At 43.3% G+C, this 20,248-nt stretch overlaps 1 protein-coding gene across 2 annotated transcripts in view; it reads left to right on the top strand.

Annotated features, from left to right (window-relative positions):
• Positions 1-20,248, top strand: part of LOC126355988 (serine/threonine-protein kinase 32B) — a 635,590-nt gene that overhangs the window by 544,430 nt on the left and 70,912 nt on the right. For both annotated transcript variants that reach the window (XM_050006606.1, XM_050006607.1), the window contains exon 6: positions 8,028-8,117. In XM_050006606.1, the coding sequence (XP_049862563.1) occupies positions 8,028-8,117 (90 nt within the window). The remainder of the gene's footprint in view (positions 1-8,027; positions 8,118-20,248) is intronic.

Here is a 20,248-nt window from a genome sequence, read left to right as displayed (position 1 = left end):
ATTGTGGTCAGAGTCCACATCTGCCCCGGAAATGTCTTACATTTTAAAACCTGGTTCCTAAATCTCTGTCTGACCATTATATAATCTTTTTGAAACCTGTCAGTATCTCCAGGCTTCTTCCATGTATAAAACCTTCGTTTACGATTCTTGAATAAGTGTTAGATATGATTAAGTTAAGTTTTGTGCAAAATTCTACCAGGCGGCTTCCTCTTTCCTTCCTCACCCCCATTCCATGTTCACCTACTACGTTTCCTTCTCTTCCTTTTCCCACTATCGATTTCCAGTCAGCCATGACTTAAATTTTCGTCTCCCTTCAGTATCTGAATAATTTCTTTTACCTCATCATACGTTTCATCAATCTCTTCATCATCTGCGGAGCTAGTCGGCATGTTAACTTGTACTAATGTGGTAGGCGTGGGACTCGTATCTATCCTTGCCACAATAATGCGTTTATTATGCTGTTTATAGTAGCTTACCCGCATTCCTATTTTTTTTATTCATTATTAAACCTACTCCTGCATTACCCCTATGTGATTTTGTATTTATAATCCTGTATTCACCTGACCATAAGTCTTGTTCCTGCTGACACCGAACTTCACTATTTCCCACTATATCTAACTTTAACCTGTCCATTTCCCTTTTTACATTTTCTAACCTACCAGCCCGATTAAGGGATCTGACATTCCACGCTCCGACCCGTAGAACGCCAGTTTTCTTTCTCCTGGTAACATCCTCCTGAGTAGTCCCCGCCCGGAGATCCGAATGGGGGACTACTTTACCTCCGGAATATATTACCCTAGAGGATATGCGATGTGCTCCCCAAATTGTGATTAGCCCACTTTTGTCTTCTGCTGATCTTCTTCGTCTGTTTGTAAACGGTCTTTACGCCGTGTTTGCGCAACATACGACCAACTCTGCGAATGTGTGGCTCGCTGGCGGTACATGATATTTTTTTCCAACACGTCACTTCGCTGGAATCTAGGTTTCATGACACTTCTTGGCAATTGTGGGGAAGCCATTCTTTCTCATAAAGCACATGTTACCCGTCGATTCCGAGCTGTTGCGACCCACATATTTGGCTTGTGGGCGTCGCGAGCTTGTTATATTTATGTCTTTTTGGCTCGGGTGGTGACTGGGAAGTTTGTATAGCTATCGGTCGGTGAATGTCGCTTTTCGATATATGCTGCGGCATAAGTTCTCACCATTTTATGTAACCAGCGCCACTGCATATATTGTGTAGATAGGAAAAGAGCATGAATGGGATAAGAAGTTACACACACTTTCATTTGTTCTAGTGTACGGCCTTTTTTCTTGTCTTGATCGTTATGCGTTTTCACGACTATGCAGACACATATTAAATAAAGCACTCTTTACTACAGACATCATGTTATTTGCAGCCTCAGACATGTGTTCTAGAAGTAATGTTTTTGCATTAATTGACTGTTCCGTTTGTTCTTCTTAGAATATTTTACTCATTGAGAATGGAAATGAGTTTCACTGTTGTAATAATCTACAGTATTTATCATTTTACAAACCAGTTTTCACGACTATGCAGACACATATTAAACAAAGCACTCTTTACTACAGACATCATGTTATTTGCAGCCTCAGACATGTGTTCTAGAAGTAATGTTTTTGCATTAATTGACTGTTCCGTTTGTTCTTATTAGAATATTTTACTCATTGAGAATGGAAATGAGTTTCACTGTTGTAATAATCTACAGTATTTATCATTTTACAAACCAGTTTTCGTCTGTTACACTATATATTCTAGTCGTTTATAATATTAAACCTTTTAAGGGTAAGACTGTTTTATTTAGTCACTTCCCTTAAGCCCTTTAGTCACTTCCCTTAAGCCGTTTCTGTATGTTGTTGTTTCTATATATGTTGTTCAACTTTACCCAAACAGTTGATGTAATTAGTTATACGGCTATCAATCTAAACATTTTTCAGTGAATTTTTATTGAAAATAGCCTTATCATTTTATTCCCGAGTCAAATATTAGCATTCATCATCTTTGGAAACCAAATAGGATACTCTGTAGTTGTACTGATTTCAAACGTTTCATACCACAAATATTTCACAGCACAAACATTTAGCTTTTTATCTATGTTGCTGCTGAATTTGTTACGTTAAATGCAAAATATAGAAACAGGTAACAGAGTTAACATAAATTTTTTTGGAAGTATTTATGGCTGGTTTCGTTCTTCACCAATAATGGCCTCATAGTTTTCTGCTATAAAGAATACAAAACTAAACAAGAATGTTTTCATTGGAATATCTGCAATAATTAAAACGGATTCCAAAAATATGTGTACTGCTATTATTGTTGTTTATTCCTCATGATATTAAGGTTCTTTGTCGTCTCAAAATAAATTAATAATCATTCACCAGATTTTTACGGAGTCGCTTTTTCCAACGTGTCACTTCGCTGGAAGCTACGTTTCACTCCACTTTTTGGCAATTGTGGCAAAGTAAAGCTCGTAGTTCCGACACTCATCATAACCACTTATTTGTGAATTAAATTGTTCAGTGCTTGTGTTGAGTCCGCTTTCTCGCCTCAGTATCACATCGAGGTGAATATGAATGGATAAACTGGTGTGGAACGTGCTGCTGTAATAGTATACTCGTCGCCTTATTTGAACAAACGTTTCAAGGTACTGACTGCAGAAACAGTCAACTTGTATTTGGTGGAGTACTGAGTCCAAACGGCAGTAAAAGGAGGCGAATGAGTGCAGAGCAATGGACGGGGGACAATAGTGGCGCGACAAAAGCCTTGGGCGTGACGGAGGCAGGTCGATCGGGACCATTGGCTCTGTCGGCGCGCCACATATTGGGGCAGAGGGACCGCACCGGGCCCCGGTTTGTACTATGCTAGTACATCCCTTTTGTACTGTTTCAAGGGAGACACGTTAAAAACGCAGCGCATCAGAGCCAGACACCTGACAAATCGTTGTTATAATTAGCGAGTGGGTATCATTCATAACTTTAACTAAGTCCAACACTGGGAACGACAAAGCAAATTCTTTTAGATCGCTACTGCGTATGAAATGTGGCGACAATATCTTTTTACTTAAATTTGGTCAAGACCTATCAATTATGTGTGGTAGTACCGCAGGTGATGATCATTAGCATAGCGATCAAAGGTGGTACTGTACCGCTGTATGCAGATAAGCAGACCTCAAATGTTTGTGCATTCTAATTTAATGACCTAGTTTTCTATTTAATGAATATTAATAGGTTTTGATTGTTTTCAGATTAAGGCACTTATTGTTTACCTTCATTCGCAAACATAACCTTTAATTGGCGGTGACATACTTCAGTCGTAAATTTTGAAATTCAAAGATATTAAACTTTCACTTCTTGAGAATTCGTTGTTTAGACGTTTCTTTATATGGTTGATGAATTCTCATTATAATACGATAATTCACTGATAATAAATACTCAGTATGCTATCTACTTTCAAAAAGGCATGAACACTATTATTACGTTCTTTATAAACGTCCTTACACTAGTTTATTGTCCATAAATTACAAGGCAAGCCACATACACTCCTGGAAATGGAAAAAAGAACACATTGACACCGGTGTGTCAGACCCACCATACTTGCTCCGGACACTGCGAGAGGGCTGTACAAGCAATGATCACACGCACGGCACAGCGGACACACCAGGAACCGCGGTGTTGGCCGTCGAATGGCGCTAGCTGCGCAGCATTTGTGCACCGCCGCCGTCAGTGTCAGCCAGTTTGCCGTGGCATACGGAGCTCCATCGCAGTCTTTAACACTGGTAGCATGCCGCGACAGCGTGGACGTGAACTGTATATGCAGTTGACGGACTTTGAGCGAGGGCGTATAGTGGGAATGCGGGAGGCTGGGTGGACGTACCGCCGAATTGCTCAACACGTGGGGCGTGAGGTCTCCACAGTACATGGATGTCGTCGCCAGTGGTCGGTGGAAGGTGCACGTGCCCATCGACCTGGGACAGGACCGCAGCGACGCACGGATGCACGCCAAGACCGTAGGATCCTACGCAGTGCCGTAGGGGACCGCACCGCCACTTCCCAGCAAATTAGGGACACTGTTGCTCCTGGGGTATCGGCGAGGACCATTCGCAACCGTCTCCATGAAGCTGGGCTACGGTCCCGCACACCGTTAGGCCGTCTTCCGCTCACGCCCCAACATCGTGCAGCCCGCCTCCAGTGGTGTCGCGACAGGCGTGAATGGAGGGACGAATGGAGATGTCTCGTCTTCAGCGATGAGAGTCGCTTCTGCCTTGGTGCCAATGATGGTCGTATGCGTGTTTGGCGCCGTGCAAGTGAGCGCCACAATCAGGACTGCATACGACCGAAGCACACAGGGCCAACACCCGGCATCATGGTGTGGGGACCGATCTCCTACACTGTCCGTACACCTCTGGTGATCGTCGAGGGGACACTGAATAGTGCACGGTACATCCAAACCGTCATCGAACCTATCGTTCTACCATTCCTAGACCGGCAAGGGACTTGATGTTCCAACAGGACAATGCACGTCCGCATGTATCCCGTGCCACCCAACGTGCTCTAGAATGTGTAAGTCAACTACCCTGGCCAGCAAGATCTCCGGATCTGTCCCCCTTTGAGCATGTTTGGGACTGGATGAAGCGTCGTCTCACGCGGTCTGCACGTCCAGCACGAACTCTGGTCCAACTGATGCACCAGGTGGAAATGGCATGGCAAGCCGTTCCACAGGACTACATCCAGCATCTCTATGATCGTCTCCATGGGAGAATAGCAGCCTGCATTGCTGCGAAAGGTGGGTATACACAGTACTAGTGCCGACATTGTGCATGCTCTGTTGCCTGTGTCTATGTGCCTGTGGTTCTGTGAGTGTGATCATGTGATGTATCTGACCCCAGGAATGTGTCAATAAAGTTTCCCCTTCCTGGGACAATGAATTCACGGTGTTCTTATTTCAATTTCCAGGAGTGTATTATGTAACTTGAAAGCAAATAAACACATCAAAAAAAGTTTTTGCATCGCCTCGGTTCCGAGAGCTCCGGAACCTGTACAGAAAATTGGAATAGAAAACAACATAAACGTCATTTCCGCCATTTTTATTGCTCATGAAAACCACACAGTGCATGTTCTACCACCACACAGTGAGACCTTCAGAGGTGGTGGTCCTGACTGCTGTACACACCGGTACCTCTAATATCCAGTAGCACGTCGCCTTGTATTGATGGATGCCTGTATTGGTCGTGGCATACTATCCACAAGTTCATCAAGCCACTGTTGGTCCAGATTGTCCAATTTTCTCAACGGCGTTTCGCCGTAGATCCCTCAGAGTAGTTGATGGGTCACGTCGTCCATAAATAACTCTCTTCAGTCTATCCCAGGCATCTTCGACAGGGTTCATGTCTGGAAAACATGTTGGCCACTCTAGCCGAGCGATGTTGTTATCCTGAAGGAAGTTATTCACAAGATGTGCACGATGGGTGCGCGAATTGTAATGCCTCGCTACTATGCTGGCGATATGGTTGCACCATCGGTCGGAGGATGGCTTTCACGTATCGTACAGCTGTTACGGCGCCTTCCATGACCACCAGCGGCGTACGTCGGCCCCACATAATGCCACCCCAAAACATCAGGGAACCTCTACTTTGCTCCACTCGCTGGACAGTGTGTCTAAGGCTTTCAGTCTGACGGAGTTGCCTCCAAACACGTCTCCGACGTATGACAGTCGATTTGACGGTTCTGCAGTCACATGTTTCCACACCGAAAGATGAACTGATGTTCACATTTCTGCTGCCACATTTTGACAGCCAAATATGACAACTCGAACTAAACGTTCGTCATTCAGATTCGATCCCACAGTCGATTACGCCAAGAATGTATTGGACGACTTTGGAACAATGAACGCTGTTTGTTAACATTTCAATACTTTGATGGTTAACTGTTTTGTTTCAGATCAGACAAATTAAAGGAAATATTCAGTTGGAGGATCCCGTCCTCGATGAATTGATTGACAGACAGGTAACGTCCAGCCTAAGCTACTGGAGATACAGACATACTTGACGATAACACCGTGTGTTAAACCGGCTGCCAGAAAGAACATGCTAAGCTGAAAACAGAAAACTTGTGTTTTTGGATAACTTTATAGTCCTGCTTGTTCATAGACTGAAACTGACATTAAAGCTACTATAGTCCTGGGGCTGATTACCATGTCATTGGCATAATGGGCATGCAGGACTTGAGGCATATTTGCCACAACCACAGTATGCAAGATGTAAAAGAACAGTTCATGCACTGACTCGTGTCCGACACATTTCTCCAGTCTGCGTATATGCTTTCCTTACCTCTTCACGGGCCCACAGCGCCACCAAGTGGCATTCAGTCTTATAATGGGTAGTTGTCACAATTTTCAGCACATTTTTGTACAAACCGAAAGTTAAAAAAAGTTTATTAATAATTGCACTTCTAATGAAGTGTCCGAATGGCTATGAGGAGTGACAAAATGCCTTTCTCAAGAGCCAAAACTAGCCGAAGGTATTCTTTTTGGACACTAGGGTATGGAACGTAGTCGATGTTCTAACTCATCCCAAACATGTTACGTTGGGTTCAGGTCGGGATTTTCGCAGGCCAGTCCTCTTCAGGAATATAAGTGTTCACAAACCACTGGCTTACAGACTCTGGTTTATGACAGGAGGCTTTGCCATCCTGATAGAAACCATCTTCGTCTCCATACTGTACCTCTACTGAACGCAGCACACAATACTGCAAAATGTATGTATATGCGACCACATTTAGCCTATTACTAAACGCAATAAGGGGAAAAAATGGCTGCATACCGTAACATCACCCCATCAATGTTTCACTGTTGGCACTACACATGATGGCAAGTAAAGTTCTCCAGTCATTCATTAAACCCCAACACCTCCATCGGAATGCCAAATGGTATAGCGTCACCCATCTCTCCAAATCAAGTGTTTCCAGCCATGCAATGTCCGATGATGTTGCTCTTCACACTACCTTAAGCACTGCTTTGCACTTATTATGGAAATGTGTGTCTTGTGAGGACCTGTTCGTCTATTGTAAACCATTATTTTTAAGTCCTTACGCATAGTCATTGCTGACTGGACTATTAGTAGCAAATTAGAAGTCACAACCGCCCTCCGCAATGCATAAAAACAGTGAGATTCCCTCCCTTCTACCCCCCCCCCTCACCGTTACGTATCTCTTCCTCCTTCTCCCCACTCCCTGCACATCACTGATGCCACACTCTCTCTATCCATATCCATCTCCCTCATCTCTCTCTCCGTCTCCTGCTCCCCCCTCTCTCTGACCATATTTATTGTTATTGCAAATTGAACTTTTTGAACTTTGATTGGGAATAGATGTTCCAAATAAATAGGTAAACTGGTGGGATTCATTAGTAGGAGAGACCTTTTCAGCTGCTGGGTACGTGATGATAGTAGCTTTAATGACAGTTTAAAAAATCTATGAACAAGTAGGATTATAAAATAATCCAAAAACACAACTTTCCGGTTTTCAGCTTAGCATGTTCTTTCTCGCAGCTGGTTTAACACGCTGTGTTATGGTCCAGTATGTCTGTATCTTCAGTAGCTTAGGCTGGACGTTATCTGTCTGTCAGTATTCCAAATGTAAATAGCCTATAAAATGTAGATACAGTATATTTATAATAATAAAAACTTAATATAAAGTGGTTTATGATGCTAGAGGCATTCATTGTTTTGGAATTGTCATGATTGCGACAGTAAATTGATCTCGATATTTTGTAAGCGACAACAGTACATGCCTTCAGTAAATTAGGAACACTACGTGAAACGTAAGTGAATGATGGGTCGCATATTTGACACTAGCTATTGCCGAATGTGAGCGAGCTTCCCAAATGACATCAAAAGCTCACAAGAACATATTGTGAGGGAATAACATGATTGAATTGGATCTGTATTCGTGTAACACTCTCATAATCTTATCACTTCGGCGCATGACTCAGGTGGATTTTCTTTGTGTTTGTGTTGCAGGTCACGCCCATCTGACGGATTTCAACATCGCCACCGTCCTCGAGCCTGGCCAGTTGGCGACATCCATGTCGGGCACCAAGCCGTACATGGGTTAGTAGGCCGTTGATGTGCGGTTGCGGATGCGTGAGTGTGGGTGTGCATGTGCAAAAAGAGAAGAGACTTGTGGGAGTGTGAGAGTGTGGCATATACTGCATGAACCTGAGCATCCCACATGTCAACAAAGTCGTGTCGAGGCCAAAGTTGCTCAGTTTAAGTCTGGGTCGTAATCAAGTCCCATTATCCGATGGCTAGGACCACTGTCAGGTGAAGGATATGTGGACATTCTCCCATACCGTCTGTATGTCTTTTGACATTAGAGTACCCTGATGAATAAGTCATGTCATGCGACATGTAACTGCTCTTTGGTTACAAGCATGTGACCTGAACAACAGTCTAGAGAATAATTCACGACTATTCCTTTGCTCACAACATCAACGACTAAGTTGTCAGTGTAATATAAATCGTTAGATTCCCAGTCTTTTATTGTAGAAAGCAAAATGAGATAGTTCCAGAAGAAACTGGCATATTCAACATAACTAACAACAAATATATTAATTGCTATGTCGTATCCACGAGGTTTTACGTGGCATTACAGGTTTTTTTAAGTCGTATGAACTGACGAAATGTAATTAGTATCTGAAGGAATAAAAATGGTTGAAATGGCTCTGAGCACTGTGCGACTAAATTGCTCATCAGTCGCCTAGAACTTAGAACTAATTAAACCTAACTAACATAAGGACATCACACACATCCATGCCCGAGGCAGGATCCGAACCTACGACCGTAGCGGTCGCTCGGCTCCAGACTGTAGTGCCTAGAACCGCACGGCCACTCCGGCCGGTTCTGAAGGAATAGTTCTCGTATCTGTGACAACAACGCCTCAGCTGTTAACATGGTAAACAGGTGCTTCTGAGGAATGTGATATACTGTACGGTATTATATCGTCAACTGTAAACGTTCCCAAACTCCATTACATAATTACGTGGAAAAGGCATATTTGTGAGAAATATAGTGCCACATTATTTCTCTCCTTTAATTGGTGTTTATATTGCCTACGCGTATCTAAGTTAGCGCTACTGTCGAATTTTCGTAGTGACCATAACCTGAGAAACTTTTCAGAGAAGCACTAAAACTTGGACCAGTTTCTCTGTGGTCGTAGTAAATGTCTCGTTAGTTGCAAAAGGCTACTGGGAATAACGTACTTGCAGCATATCAGACGCATAAATTAAAAGAAATTCAATAAGCTTAGTATAAAGTTATTTGTTCCCTGTTCTGAAAAACACTGCACCAGGCGTACGTTATTTTTTTAGTTCTCCGTAAAATATTGCACCGGACATAAGGTAGCCGCACTCCCTTTGCTTTTCTCTGGCAAGGGATGACTTGGTTCTGTGCGCAATTGGTATTATATCTCCCTGACTGCTCTAAAGTGAGTAGAAGCTGCTGCGAGTGGGTGAGTTGAGAGGGCTACTAACAGCTGTGTACCAGAAATACCAAATGTACCTCAAATACCACCATCATCTGTGGATACTGTCTCGCCTATAGGAAATACAGAACCCATCATTACACGTTTACTTTACTGAGAGTGACGTGTAACTGGTAGGTCTAAGCGTCCTGTACAGAGGAGACAGAGATCAGGGAGAACGCAGGATGCTGCACCCATCCATTAACAGGTTTTACATCTACAACTACATGGATACTCTGCAAATTACACTTAAGTGCTTTGCAGAGGGTTCATCGAAACACCTTCATAATAATTGTGTGTTATTCCAATCTCGAGCAACGCCCGGAGAAAACGACCACCTATATCTTTCAATGGGAGCTCTGAGTTCCCTTATTTTGTGTGATGATCGTTTCTCCCTACGCAGGTCGACGTCAACAAAATACTTTCACACTCTGACGAGAAAGCTGGTGATTGAGATTCCGCTTCAACCAAAAACCCCGTTGTTTTAATCATGTGCACCGCAAATCCCTTATATGTTACTGACACTTTCTCCCCTATTTCGCGGCAATACAAAACGTGCTGTTTTTCTTTGAATTTTTCCATGTACGCCTTTAATCCTATCTGATAAGAATTCCAGACCGCGTAACAACACTCCAAAACAGGACTGACAAGCATAAAGTGGACAGTCTATTTAGTAGATATGTTACGTTTTCTAAGTGTTGTGTTGATAAAACGCAGTTTTTTTTTGCTTTCCCCACAGCATCTTCTATGTGTTCTTTCTAGTTTAAGTTGTTCGTAATTGTAATTCCTAGGTATATAGTTGAATTTACGGTCTTTAGATTTCACTGATTTATCGTGTAACAGAAGTTTAATAAATTCCATTTAGCACTCATGTGGATGACCTCTCACTTTTCATTATTTACCCTCAACTGCCAATTATATCTCATACAGATATCGTTTCCAAGTCGTTTTGCGATTTGTTTTGATATTCCACTGACTTTACTAGACGATAAACGACAGTATCATCTGCACGAAACCAGAGACGGCTGCTGAGATATCCCCTAAATCCTTTATATAGATAAAAAACAGCAGAGGCCTATAACACTACCTTTGGGAACGCCAGAAATCACTTCTGTTTCACTCGATGACATTCCGCCAGTTACTGCGAACTGTGATCTCTCTGACAGGAAAACACGAATCCATTCACATAACTGAGGCGATATTTTGTAAGTACACAATTACACTACAAGCCCTTTGTGTGGTAGAGTGTAAAAAGCCTTCTGGAAATCTACAAACACAGAATCAATTTGAAATCCCTTATCAATAGCAGTCAGCACTTCTTGTGAGTAAAGAGCTTGTTGTGTTTCACAAGGGCGATGTTTTCTAAATCCTTGGTTCAAATGGCTCTGAGCACTATGGCACTTAACATCTGTGGTCATCAGTCCCCTAGAACTTAAAACTACTTAAACCTAACCAACCTAAGGAGATCACACACATCCATGCTCGAGGCAGGATTCGGACCTGCGACCGCAGCGGTCACGCGGTTCCAGACTGAAGCGCCTAGAAACGCAGGGAAACACCGGCTGGCTCTAAATCCTTGTTGACTGTGTGTCAAGGTGCTGTATTTCACTAAAACCGAAATAGGCCAGTATGCTCGCTTCACCCCTTGGGAAATCTGATGTGTCCTGTGTCAAGCGGAAACGAACACAAAGGGGCTATCCCTTTGTGTTCGCCGTCCCTTGATGCAGGTCTTTTAATCGGTGTAATCCAAACACACGGCGAATAATGGTACCCCTTAGAGAAATGGCAGCAAGGGATGGGGAGGGACATCAGATTTACTCAGTGTATATGCTTGTGGGCATCATTCAGGATGTCGAAAACGCTATTACGGCAGCCATTGGGGGAACAGGGGCCACCAGTTGCAAATTGTAGCGCAGGTTGGAACAAACGGTACCAAGAATCTGGGCTCTGAGGTCGTACTTGGATCATACTAACAACTAGCAAACGAGGTTATGAATACCAGCGTTGCTCATGGAGCTTAGGAAAGCTCACAGTTTGAAAACATTCTCCCCAAAACAGATCTTGAACCCTGATTCTGAGTCGAGAGGAAGGCTAAACAGAGACCATGAAGGTTCTGTGACAAGCTAGGCTTTGACTTCCTTGACGTGCACCATAGGGCTGACAGTTGCAGGCTCTACATCTCCATCCACATATATACTCCTCAAGACACCATACGGTGCATGGCGTAGGGTACATAATGAGTTATGACAGCGAACCAATAGTTCTGTACTGACAGGTTACTCTGTAACTGCAATATATGATCTGAGGATGGGCAGCTACCATGAAACCGGTTATTGAAAATAAACAATAGTGATCAAAGACTGAAATGCCATATTTTTATTCAAAGAATTCTCGGGGCAATCCCAGAAAGACAATCATTTTTAGTTTTGATAAACCTTCCCGTATACCACAACGTGATTAACAAACAGCCATCAACTGCGTCTCACACAGTTCGCCAAGTCACTGATGTGTATGGAGAACAATAGCGGTCTATAACACTTCTCTGGGACATTCCTGACGATACCCTCTTGTCTCGTAAACACTTGCTGTAGACGACATCTACTGATTCTATTACTTAAAAAGTATTCGAACAATTCATATATTTAGGAACCTAATCCAGAAGCTCGGATCTTCGTCGACAGTTTGCAGTGGGGCACCGTGCCAAATGCTTTTCGGAAATCTAGGAATATGGAATTTGCCTGTTGCGCTCCATTCACGGTTTGTAGGATACCCTGCGAGAAATGGGCAAACTGAGTGTCACACGATCGATGTTATCTAAATCTGTGTTAATTCATGGGCAGAAGCTTATCTATCGCAAGGAAATTTATTGTATTCGAACTCAGAATGTGTTTAAGAATTCTGCAGCAGACCGATGTTGATGATACTGATCTGTAATTTTCCGGCTCAGTTCTTTTACCTTTCATACGTTCAAGAGTCAGCTGCGCTTTCTCCATTTGCTTGGGACCTCGCTCTGAGCGATGAGCGAAATAGAGGCAAGCTATGTAAACGGCCAGTCCTGCAGAGTACTTTGTCTAAAGTCGAAAAGGGATTTCATCTGACTTTGTAACTCATCCGTTTTGAACTCCGTCAGTTGGTTTTTCGGCGCCACCGATGCCTATTTATACTTCCTCTATGGGGGAGTCCGAGTGTTGTTCAAACGACTGTTTGTTTATGTTTCTACGATTCTCCATTATGAGTGGTTTCTTAAATATGATATTTAAAACTTCAGATTTCCTCTTCTATTGCTACCCTGGACTGGTCGACGAGTAACAGGGTAGAAGACTCCGACCAGCTTAGTGATTTTATGTACGGCCAGAATTTTCCTGGGCTCTCGCAAGATCAAGATGGCGGTGGAAGTTGTACGCTTCGGGCATTGATCCTCTTACTGACACAAAGATCTCCACTAACATCTGCCTGTCGACATTTGCGCGTTCATTTTTGAACAGAGAGTGCAACACTCTCTCTTTCCTCAGCATTTCATGAATTTCAATATTAGACCACAGAGACTCTTTTACACCCTTAAACCACTTATCTGGCTTATTCGTCACGAAAGGGCAATTCACATTTTGCTTAAACTTTGCATATAATTCCTGTACTTCCATGATACTGGAGCTAGACGATGCCCATTCATTGTGTAAGTGAAATGCTAACAACTACTTATCTGCTTTTACTAGCGTGAATACGATGCTGGCTTTCTTGATCAATATATTAACTGTAGCAACTATCGTCGCTATGATGACACCATGATCACTAATCAAATGTTCAAATGTGTGTGAGTCCCTATGGGACCAAACTGCTGAGGTCATTGGTCCCTAGACTTACACACTACTCAAGCTAACTTACGATAGCGACATCACACACACCCATGCACGAGGGAGGACTCGAACCTCATGCAGGAGTGGCCGCCCGCTCCGTGACGGATCACTAATCCCTGTCTCTATACTGAGACCGTCACTAAGGTCAGGCTTGTTTATAGCTAGAAGGTCGAAAATATTTCCATTGAGTGTGGGTTGTCTAACTAGCTGTTCAAGGCAGCTTTCGAAAAGTGTTGGAAAGTACTTCACAAGAATATCTATCCATACCACGTGTAGTGAATCCGTAGTTACCCCAGTCTATACACGATAGATTAAAGTCGCCTCTAGCTAATGCTGAACCGTTGGAGTACTTCCGCGCTACTGGTCGTAGAGGTTTCTTGAATGATTTTACAACAGTTACGGTGGTATCAAGTGCCTGGCAAAAAATCCAATAATTAAATTGAGCTGACCTAGAGCTGATACTCGTGTACAAATGACTCAATTTCGACCTCAATCGTGTCGTCAGCAATAAACAGTCCACCCTCCTATGGCGTCTAACCAACCTTTTCGATAGATTTCCCAAGCCTCGCGAAATATTTAGAAACTTATTCATTCCGCTACCAGCCAGCTGCGGTTCAAATAATAACTTCAGAGCATCAACATTCGTGGAGAACAATAACTTCACGAACTTTGTTACGAATACTTCGACAATTTACGTTAAAATTCTGACGGCCGAAGTATCTCTATTTTGTACACATTCTGATTTTTCCCCCTGCACATCGACTGGCGAGCGTTCATCAGAGCAATTCAAACTGCGCCTTTCCTAAAAAAAGAAATCTGCTGGTTTCTTTGTGTAGTGACCGCTGGCCTATCAAGAGAAATCCTACAACACTCAACCCCATATTTAAAGTCCAGAAATCGGCTGCCATAACCATCACAGAATCGATGTAGACTCTGGCTTGGACCCTCAACTCAGCTCCAACCCAAGAACCTCGACCAGCGCTGGGTACAATGATGCAAATTGCGAGCTTTGCTTGCTCCCCACGAGTGGCCTCTTCCACAAGCCACCTGTAGAAACTGAGGATGGCATCAGCAAAGTGGCACAGGTCACTGGTGCCTACACGAAGAAAAACTTGCTACGCCCTGAAAGTGCGAAGTCCTTTGATTTGGAGCAAATCGAGGGTCTCGACCACTTACACATCTCAACAGAGGCCGACCAGTAGACATACTGAGTGCACACTGGAATTTTTTTCCAGTCATAGACGCTGTTTCTCTAAGAGGCTCCACAATGTGCCTAACATTGGAACTCCCAGTAACTAACAAAAGTCACCGACCGTGTGCCTGATAGTACGCTGCGGAAGGAACGGTCACCTGTGCAACCACAGAGCTAATGGGTAAGGCCAAGCGATCAGCCTCCACATTGGCTCTCCGCCATGAGCGACGCGACCGCGTGACCTGCCACTCACCCTGTACGGAGCGTGGATGCCCCCTCGTCGGATACGCCCGAAGGTGTCACGACAGCAGAGCCCGTGGGCGAAACAAGCGACACCTGTCGGGTCCCATACGACGCGCAGGTTTCTCCTCTGCCGCCACGCCCCGAGGCAACAGCTTGCAGACGACTGACGGTGCCGACTAGAGTTTTCAGCTGTTGATGAGCTGCCGCCAGCTTCTCCTGCTTCTACACACATCACGCACGCACTCTATCCACCCTACTAGCACTACCTTAAAAGCTGAACTATGGAAAAAAAACAGAAAAAGCCATGAATGTAATTTCATAGGTTCCTGGTGTTTTACCAATGAAGGCTAATGTCTGATCGAGCTGTAATAAGTGATTACTAGCCAACCGAAACAAACAGATGAGCACTGCCCTGCAGAATGCGTGAATTTACACGATAGCATTACTAAAATGGATGATTACACCTCTTAAATACAAAAAGCACCCAGTGAATTTAAGAATTAAACAAAGCCATTACCAAATAATTGCAAAGAATTTAATTAAACTATGAAAACCAACAGAGAAGCTGCATGTGTGACTTTGCTGCTTCACCAGCGAAAACTGACGGCATACACGGGTCAGGTGTGCACTACACGTCGGAGGCAGAGAGATTTGGCTGTCCCTCCATCCAATCAAATAACGATAGCTGTAGGAAACACGGAAGTACCAGTGTAAGATCCAAATAAATGGTCTTCCCCCTGTCAGTAGGTGAGTTAAAATCGTTGAGATTAACTGCCGCTACCGAAGCATCCGCAGCAAAGTATTAGAGTTGAAGCACGCCCAAAAAGCACTGCAGCTCACATAATACTAGAAAGCACAGAGAGCCCGTCCGGTTGGCCGTGCGGTCTAACGCACTGCTTTCCGAGCGGGAAGGAGCGCCGGTCCTCGGTGCGAATTCGCCCGGCGGATTTGTGTCGAGGTCTGGTGAGCCGGCAAGTCTGTAGATCGTTTTTAGGCGGTTTCCCATCTGCCTCAGCGAATGCGGGCTGGTTCCCTTGATTCCGTCTCAGTTAGACTATGTCGGCGATTGCTGCGCAAACACGTACGCGTACAATACGATTACTCTACCACGAAAACATAGGGGCTACACTCGTACGGTGTGTGAGACGTTCTCTGGGGGTCCACCGGGGGCCGAACCACACAGTAACCCTGGGTTCCGTGTGGGGCTGCGGAGGGGTGAAGTGGACTGCGGTAGTCGTCGTGGGGTTGCGGACCACTGCGGCCGCGGCCGGGACAGAGCCTCTCCGTCGTTTCTATGTCCCCGGTTAACATAACGTAACTTAACATAACAACATAAACACAGAGTGCTAGTTGAAACCTGAAGTTGACAGAAGTGAGATCTTAGCGGAAAATTTAAGTATATACCAAAAGCATAGGGAAATGGGAAACTGAGGTGGTGTATTTGTCGCAAACAGACAAGAAACTATAATCCATCGAGATGGATACTGAAACTGCATATTAGACCACCAACTAAATATATTTCATCTAAGGGCAACATCGGTCCTGACCTGTTTGAGGATGTCCAGTTCGAAACTGTTATCAGCGACCGTGAGGCAGTTATAACAAAAATGAATACCGAAGTATGGAGGTCAACTAAAACAAGTAGAAAGATATATATGTTCATATACCCTTCTGACATTGTCAGCGTGGGGGCGATCCGTAGTTTTATGAGCACTGAATAAATTTCAATTTATGTTTACGTCATTACACAGTCTCCTCCTATTGTACATAGATCCGATGAGGAGAACAGAGAACTGCCTAAACCGGTCATCTACATGAATAAATAATTTTACCGATCTTGGTAGCTGAGAATTTATCCAGTGTTCATATACGTATTCGGTAAACAAGATAAGGAATCAGCAGTGTGATATCTCACTAACGAACCTGAAACTTTTAGCTCAGGACAGAAGCGTGTAGAGGAACTATGGGTCAATTTTGAAACAATAGTTGACGATGCACTGGTCAGATATGTAGTCAGTAGAACACTTCATGGTGGAGTATATCCTCCATGGTATGCAGTCGCTGTAAAGAAACGTCTAAATACACAGAGCACCACATACTGGGTATAAAACAAAGCACACGGCTATAGATAGAGAAATGCTGAATGAAACTCGTTTGGCGATCGAAAAAGCAATGCGTCAAGGCTTTGACTGCTCTAGCACAAATTGAAAAAAAAAAAAATCTTTCGCAAAAGCCAAAGAAATTATGATCGTATGTAAAGGCTGTCAGTGGCACCATATTTAGTGTCTGGACAGTTATAGAGAGCCTGGAACTGAAACCGAGGGTAGCAAAGCTAAAACAGAAACGCTTAACTCTGTTTTCAGATGTTCCTTTACAAAAAAAAAAAAAAAAAAAAAAAAAATCAGGAGTTTTGCCTCCATTGAAGCCACGTACAGGTGAAAAGATCATTTAAATAGATATTAATTTCAGTTCCCGATTTAAAGCCAATTCGGATCTCTACACAATTGGCCGCTGATTCATCTCCTCTTAGTTATAATCCGTCGTCGATCCCCCGAACAAAATCTATGTCCAGTTGCTGACACGATACGCAGGTCACACCTGTTTGCAAGAAGAGTAGTAGAAGTGATCCACAAAACTGTCGTCCACTATCCTTGACATCCTCTTATTGTAGAATGTACTCTGAGCTCACACATAAATAAGGGTATCTCGAACAGAAGGACTTCCTTCAGGACTCCAACATGGATTTGGAAAACATAGTTCATATAAAATCCAACTTGCACTTTTCTCATAAGACGTCTTATCAAGTAGGCGCAGTATTTCTCGATTTCCAGAAATCAGTTGATTGAATACTACATCTACACTCACTATCAAAAAAATGATCGTAAGTGGTGTCGGGCTAAATTTGTGAATGGACTGAAGAAATCTTGGTAGGGAGGACGCAGCGTGTTATCTTGTTTGTAGAATTGTCGACAGATGTAGAAGTAGCTTAAGGTGTACCCCAGCGAACTGTATTGTGATCATGTTCTACATTAATGGCTTTGAGGAAAATATTAATAGCACCGTAATCTCAAACTTTTTACAGATGATGCATTTGTCTGTAACGAAGTACAGTCTGATCGAAGCTACACAAATGTTTAGTCAGATATCGATAAGATTTAAAAGTGGTAGAAAGATTGACAATTTGCTTTAAATGATCAGAAATTTAAAACGGTGCTCTTCACAAACCTAAAAAACATAGTACAATATAAATATATTATCTGTGAGCCAAAGCTGTAATCGGTAAACTCATACAAATACGTGGATGTAACAATAGGATCACAAAATGGGACAATCATACAGGATGGTCGTAGGCAAAGCAGGCATCAGATTTTTGTTTACTGGCAGAATACTAGGGAAATGCAATTATTCTACATAGGAGATTTCTTATAAATCACTTGTGCGACCCATCCTAGAATACTGCTCAAGTGTGTGAGACCCGTGGCAAATAGGACTAACACGAGATAGTGAACGTGTACAGAGAAGGGCAAGACAATGGTCACAGGTTGGTTTGACCCCCGGGGGAGTGGTCGCAGTCGTTCAAAGAACTGAACTGGTGGACTCTTGAATGAAGGCGGATACTATCCAGAGAAAGAATACTGAGTCATTTTCAAGAACCGTCTTTCAATTCTGACCTTTGTAATATACTACATATAAATCCCATAGGATAAGATTAGTTACAGCATAAACCGATGCAGTTAAACAGTCATTTTTCTTGCACTCCATACGTGAATGCAACGGGAAAGGCAGGAGTGGCCGAGCGGTTCTAGGCGCTACAGTCTGGAACCGCGCGACCGCTGAGATCGCAGGTTCGAATCCTGCCTCGGGCACGGCTGTGTGTGGTGTCTTTACGTTAGTTAGGTTTAGGTAGTTCTAAGTTCTAGGAGACTGAATACCTCAGACGTTAAGTCCCATAGTGCTCAGAGCCATTTGAACCATTTTTTTGCAACGGGAAAAAAGCGTTAATCTCTTTTACAATCAGACGTATCGTTTGCCAAGCACTTCATAGCGACTCGCAGAGTATTGATTTAGATGTAGATTTAGTAGCGGGATACCATAGCGTTGCGTTTGGCCGCTGAAGCATTCTTGAATAATCAGTTTATACAAGTTTTGTAGGTCACTCGCACTCTGTTGTATGACCGCTTGTCGATGTCATTTTGGCGGCTTTTGTCTTAAGTGTACCTTACGGTACACCACATAGCCGTGATTGCGAAAAAAATTCTTTGTCCTACAAATTTAGTTTTTGCATCACCAGTTTGCTGATATTATATAGATCTAGTGGGAGAGGGAAAGCAACTAGTACGGGTATATATCGCTGCACTGGAAGTTGATTCACTCTTCGAGAGTGTGACGAGTGACGGATACTTCTGGGGTGGTGCAATGTAACGCTGTTGATATGGTTATTGTAGTTGTTGTGGTCGCAAACCGTACACATATTTTGAATATTACCAGAGAAGCTTCTTAGCTTCCCATTTATTATATGTCACATGCCATTACTCAGAGAGGAATTTAGCCCAGTGTGTAGCGTAAAGTAGCGAGACTTAAATAGCGATTACTACACCTACATTAATGTTACGCATTCGCTGTTTTAGATGTTGCTCACGCTGTCAGTCATTTCCATAGTTTATTCGAAGTAATTTATAGGTTTATCTTTGTGCGCCGTTTGAAAGATTTTGCAGTGTCATGACTTCCCAAAGTTCACTAAATAGCCCCTGTACAAGTGTCTCTTACAACATAACGCGCCACGCGACAATTGGTGCAAATAAACATCAATTTACCCTTAAGTAGAAATATGTTCTCCATAAAAATACATGTTGTTGGAGGAGCATTACCTAGCACAGTGAGCTACAACTAACGTGCATGCCTGGCACTTTTACGGTAAAACAAGACCAGGAATCACAAATGGTTCAAATGGCTCTGAGCAGTATGGGACTTAACTTATGAGGTCATCAGTCCCCTAGTTCTTAGAACTACTTAAACTCGACTAACCAAGGACGTCACACACATCCATGCGCGAGGCAGCATTCGAATCTGGCGACCGTAGCGGTCGCGCGGGTCCAGACTGTAGCGCCTAGAACCGCTCGGCCACTAGAGCGAGCCCAGAAATCACAACAATACACAATTCACAAATAACTGACGGAAACAAGAGAGAACCTAGGTCTACCCAGTGGCAACTAACGATTCCATTCTATCACTGCAGAAGTCATGCTTACAATATTCTTACTGGAAGTTGGGGTTCCTTTTCCAGTGACGTGGGTTTACAAAACTTGAAACTTTTTCTACTCAAGTCAGACTTTTCAGAAACGATATTTCTGCAGTACGTGCTGCTGACCAGAAAAACACAAAATTGTAGAATATAAATAATGCTGCCCCACGTTTTGAGAAAAACAGAATG

The sequence above is a fragment of the Schistocerca gregaria genome, chromosome 3 (genome assembly GCF_023897955.1).
Source record: "Schistocerca gregaria isolate iqSchGreg1 chromosome 3, iqSchGreg1.2, whole genome shotgun sequence".
NCBI classification, from domain to species: domain Eukaryota; kingdom Metazoa; phylum Arthropoda; class Insecta; order Orthoptera; family Acrididae; genus Schistocerca; species Schistocerca gregaria.
This window is presented reverse-complemented; position numbering and strand designations above follow the sequence as displayed.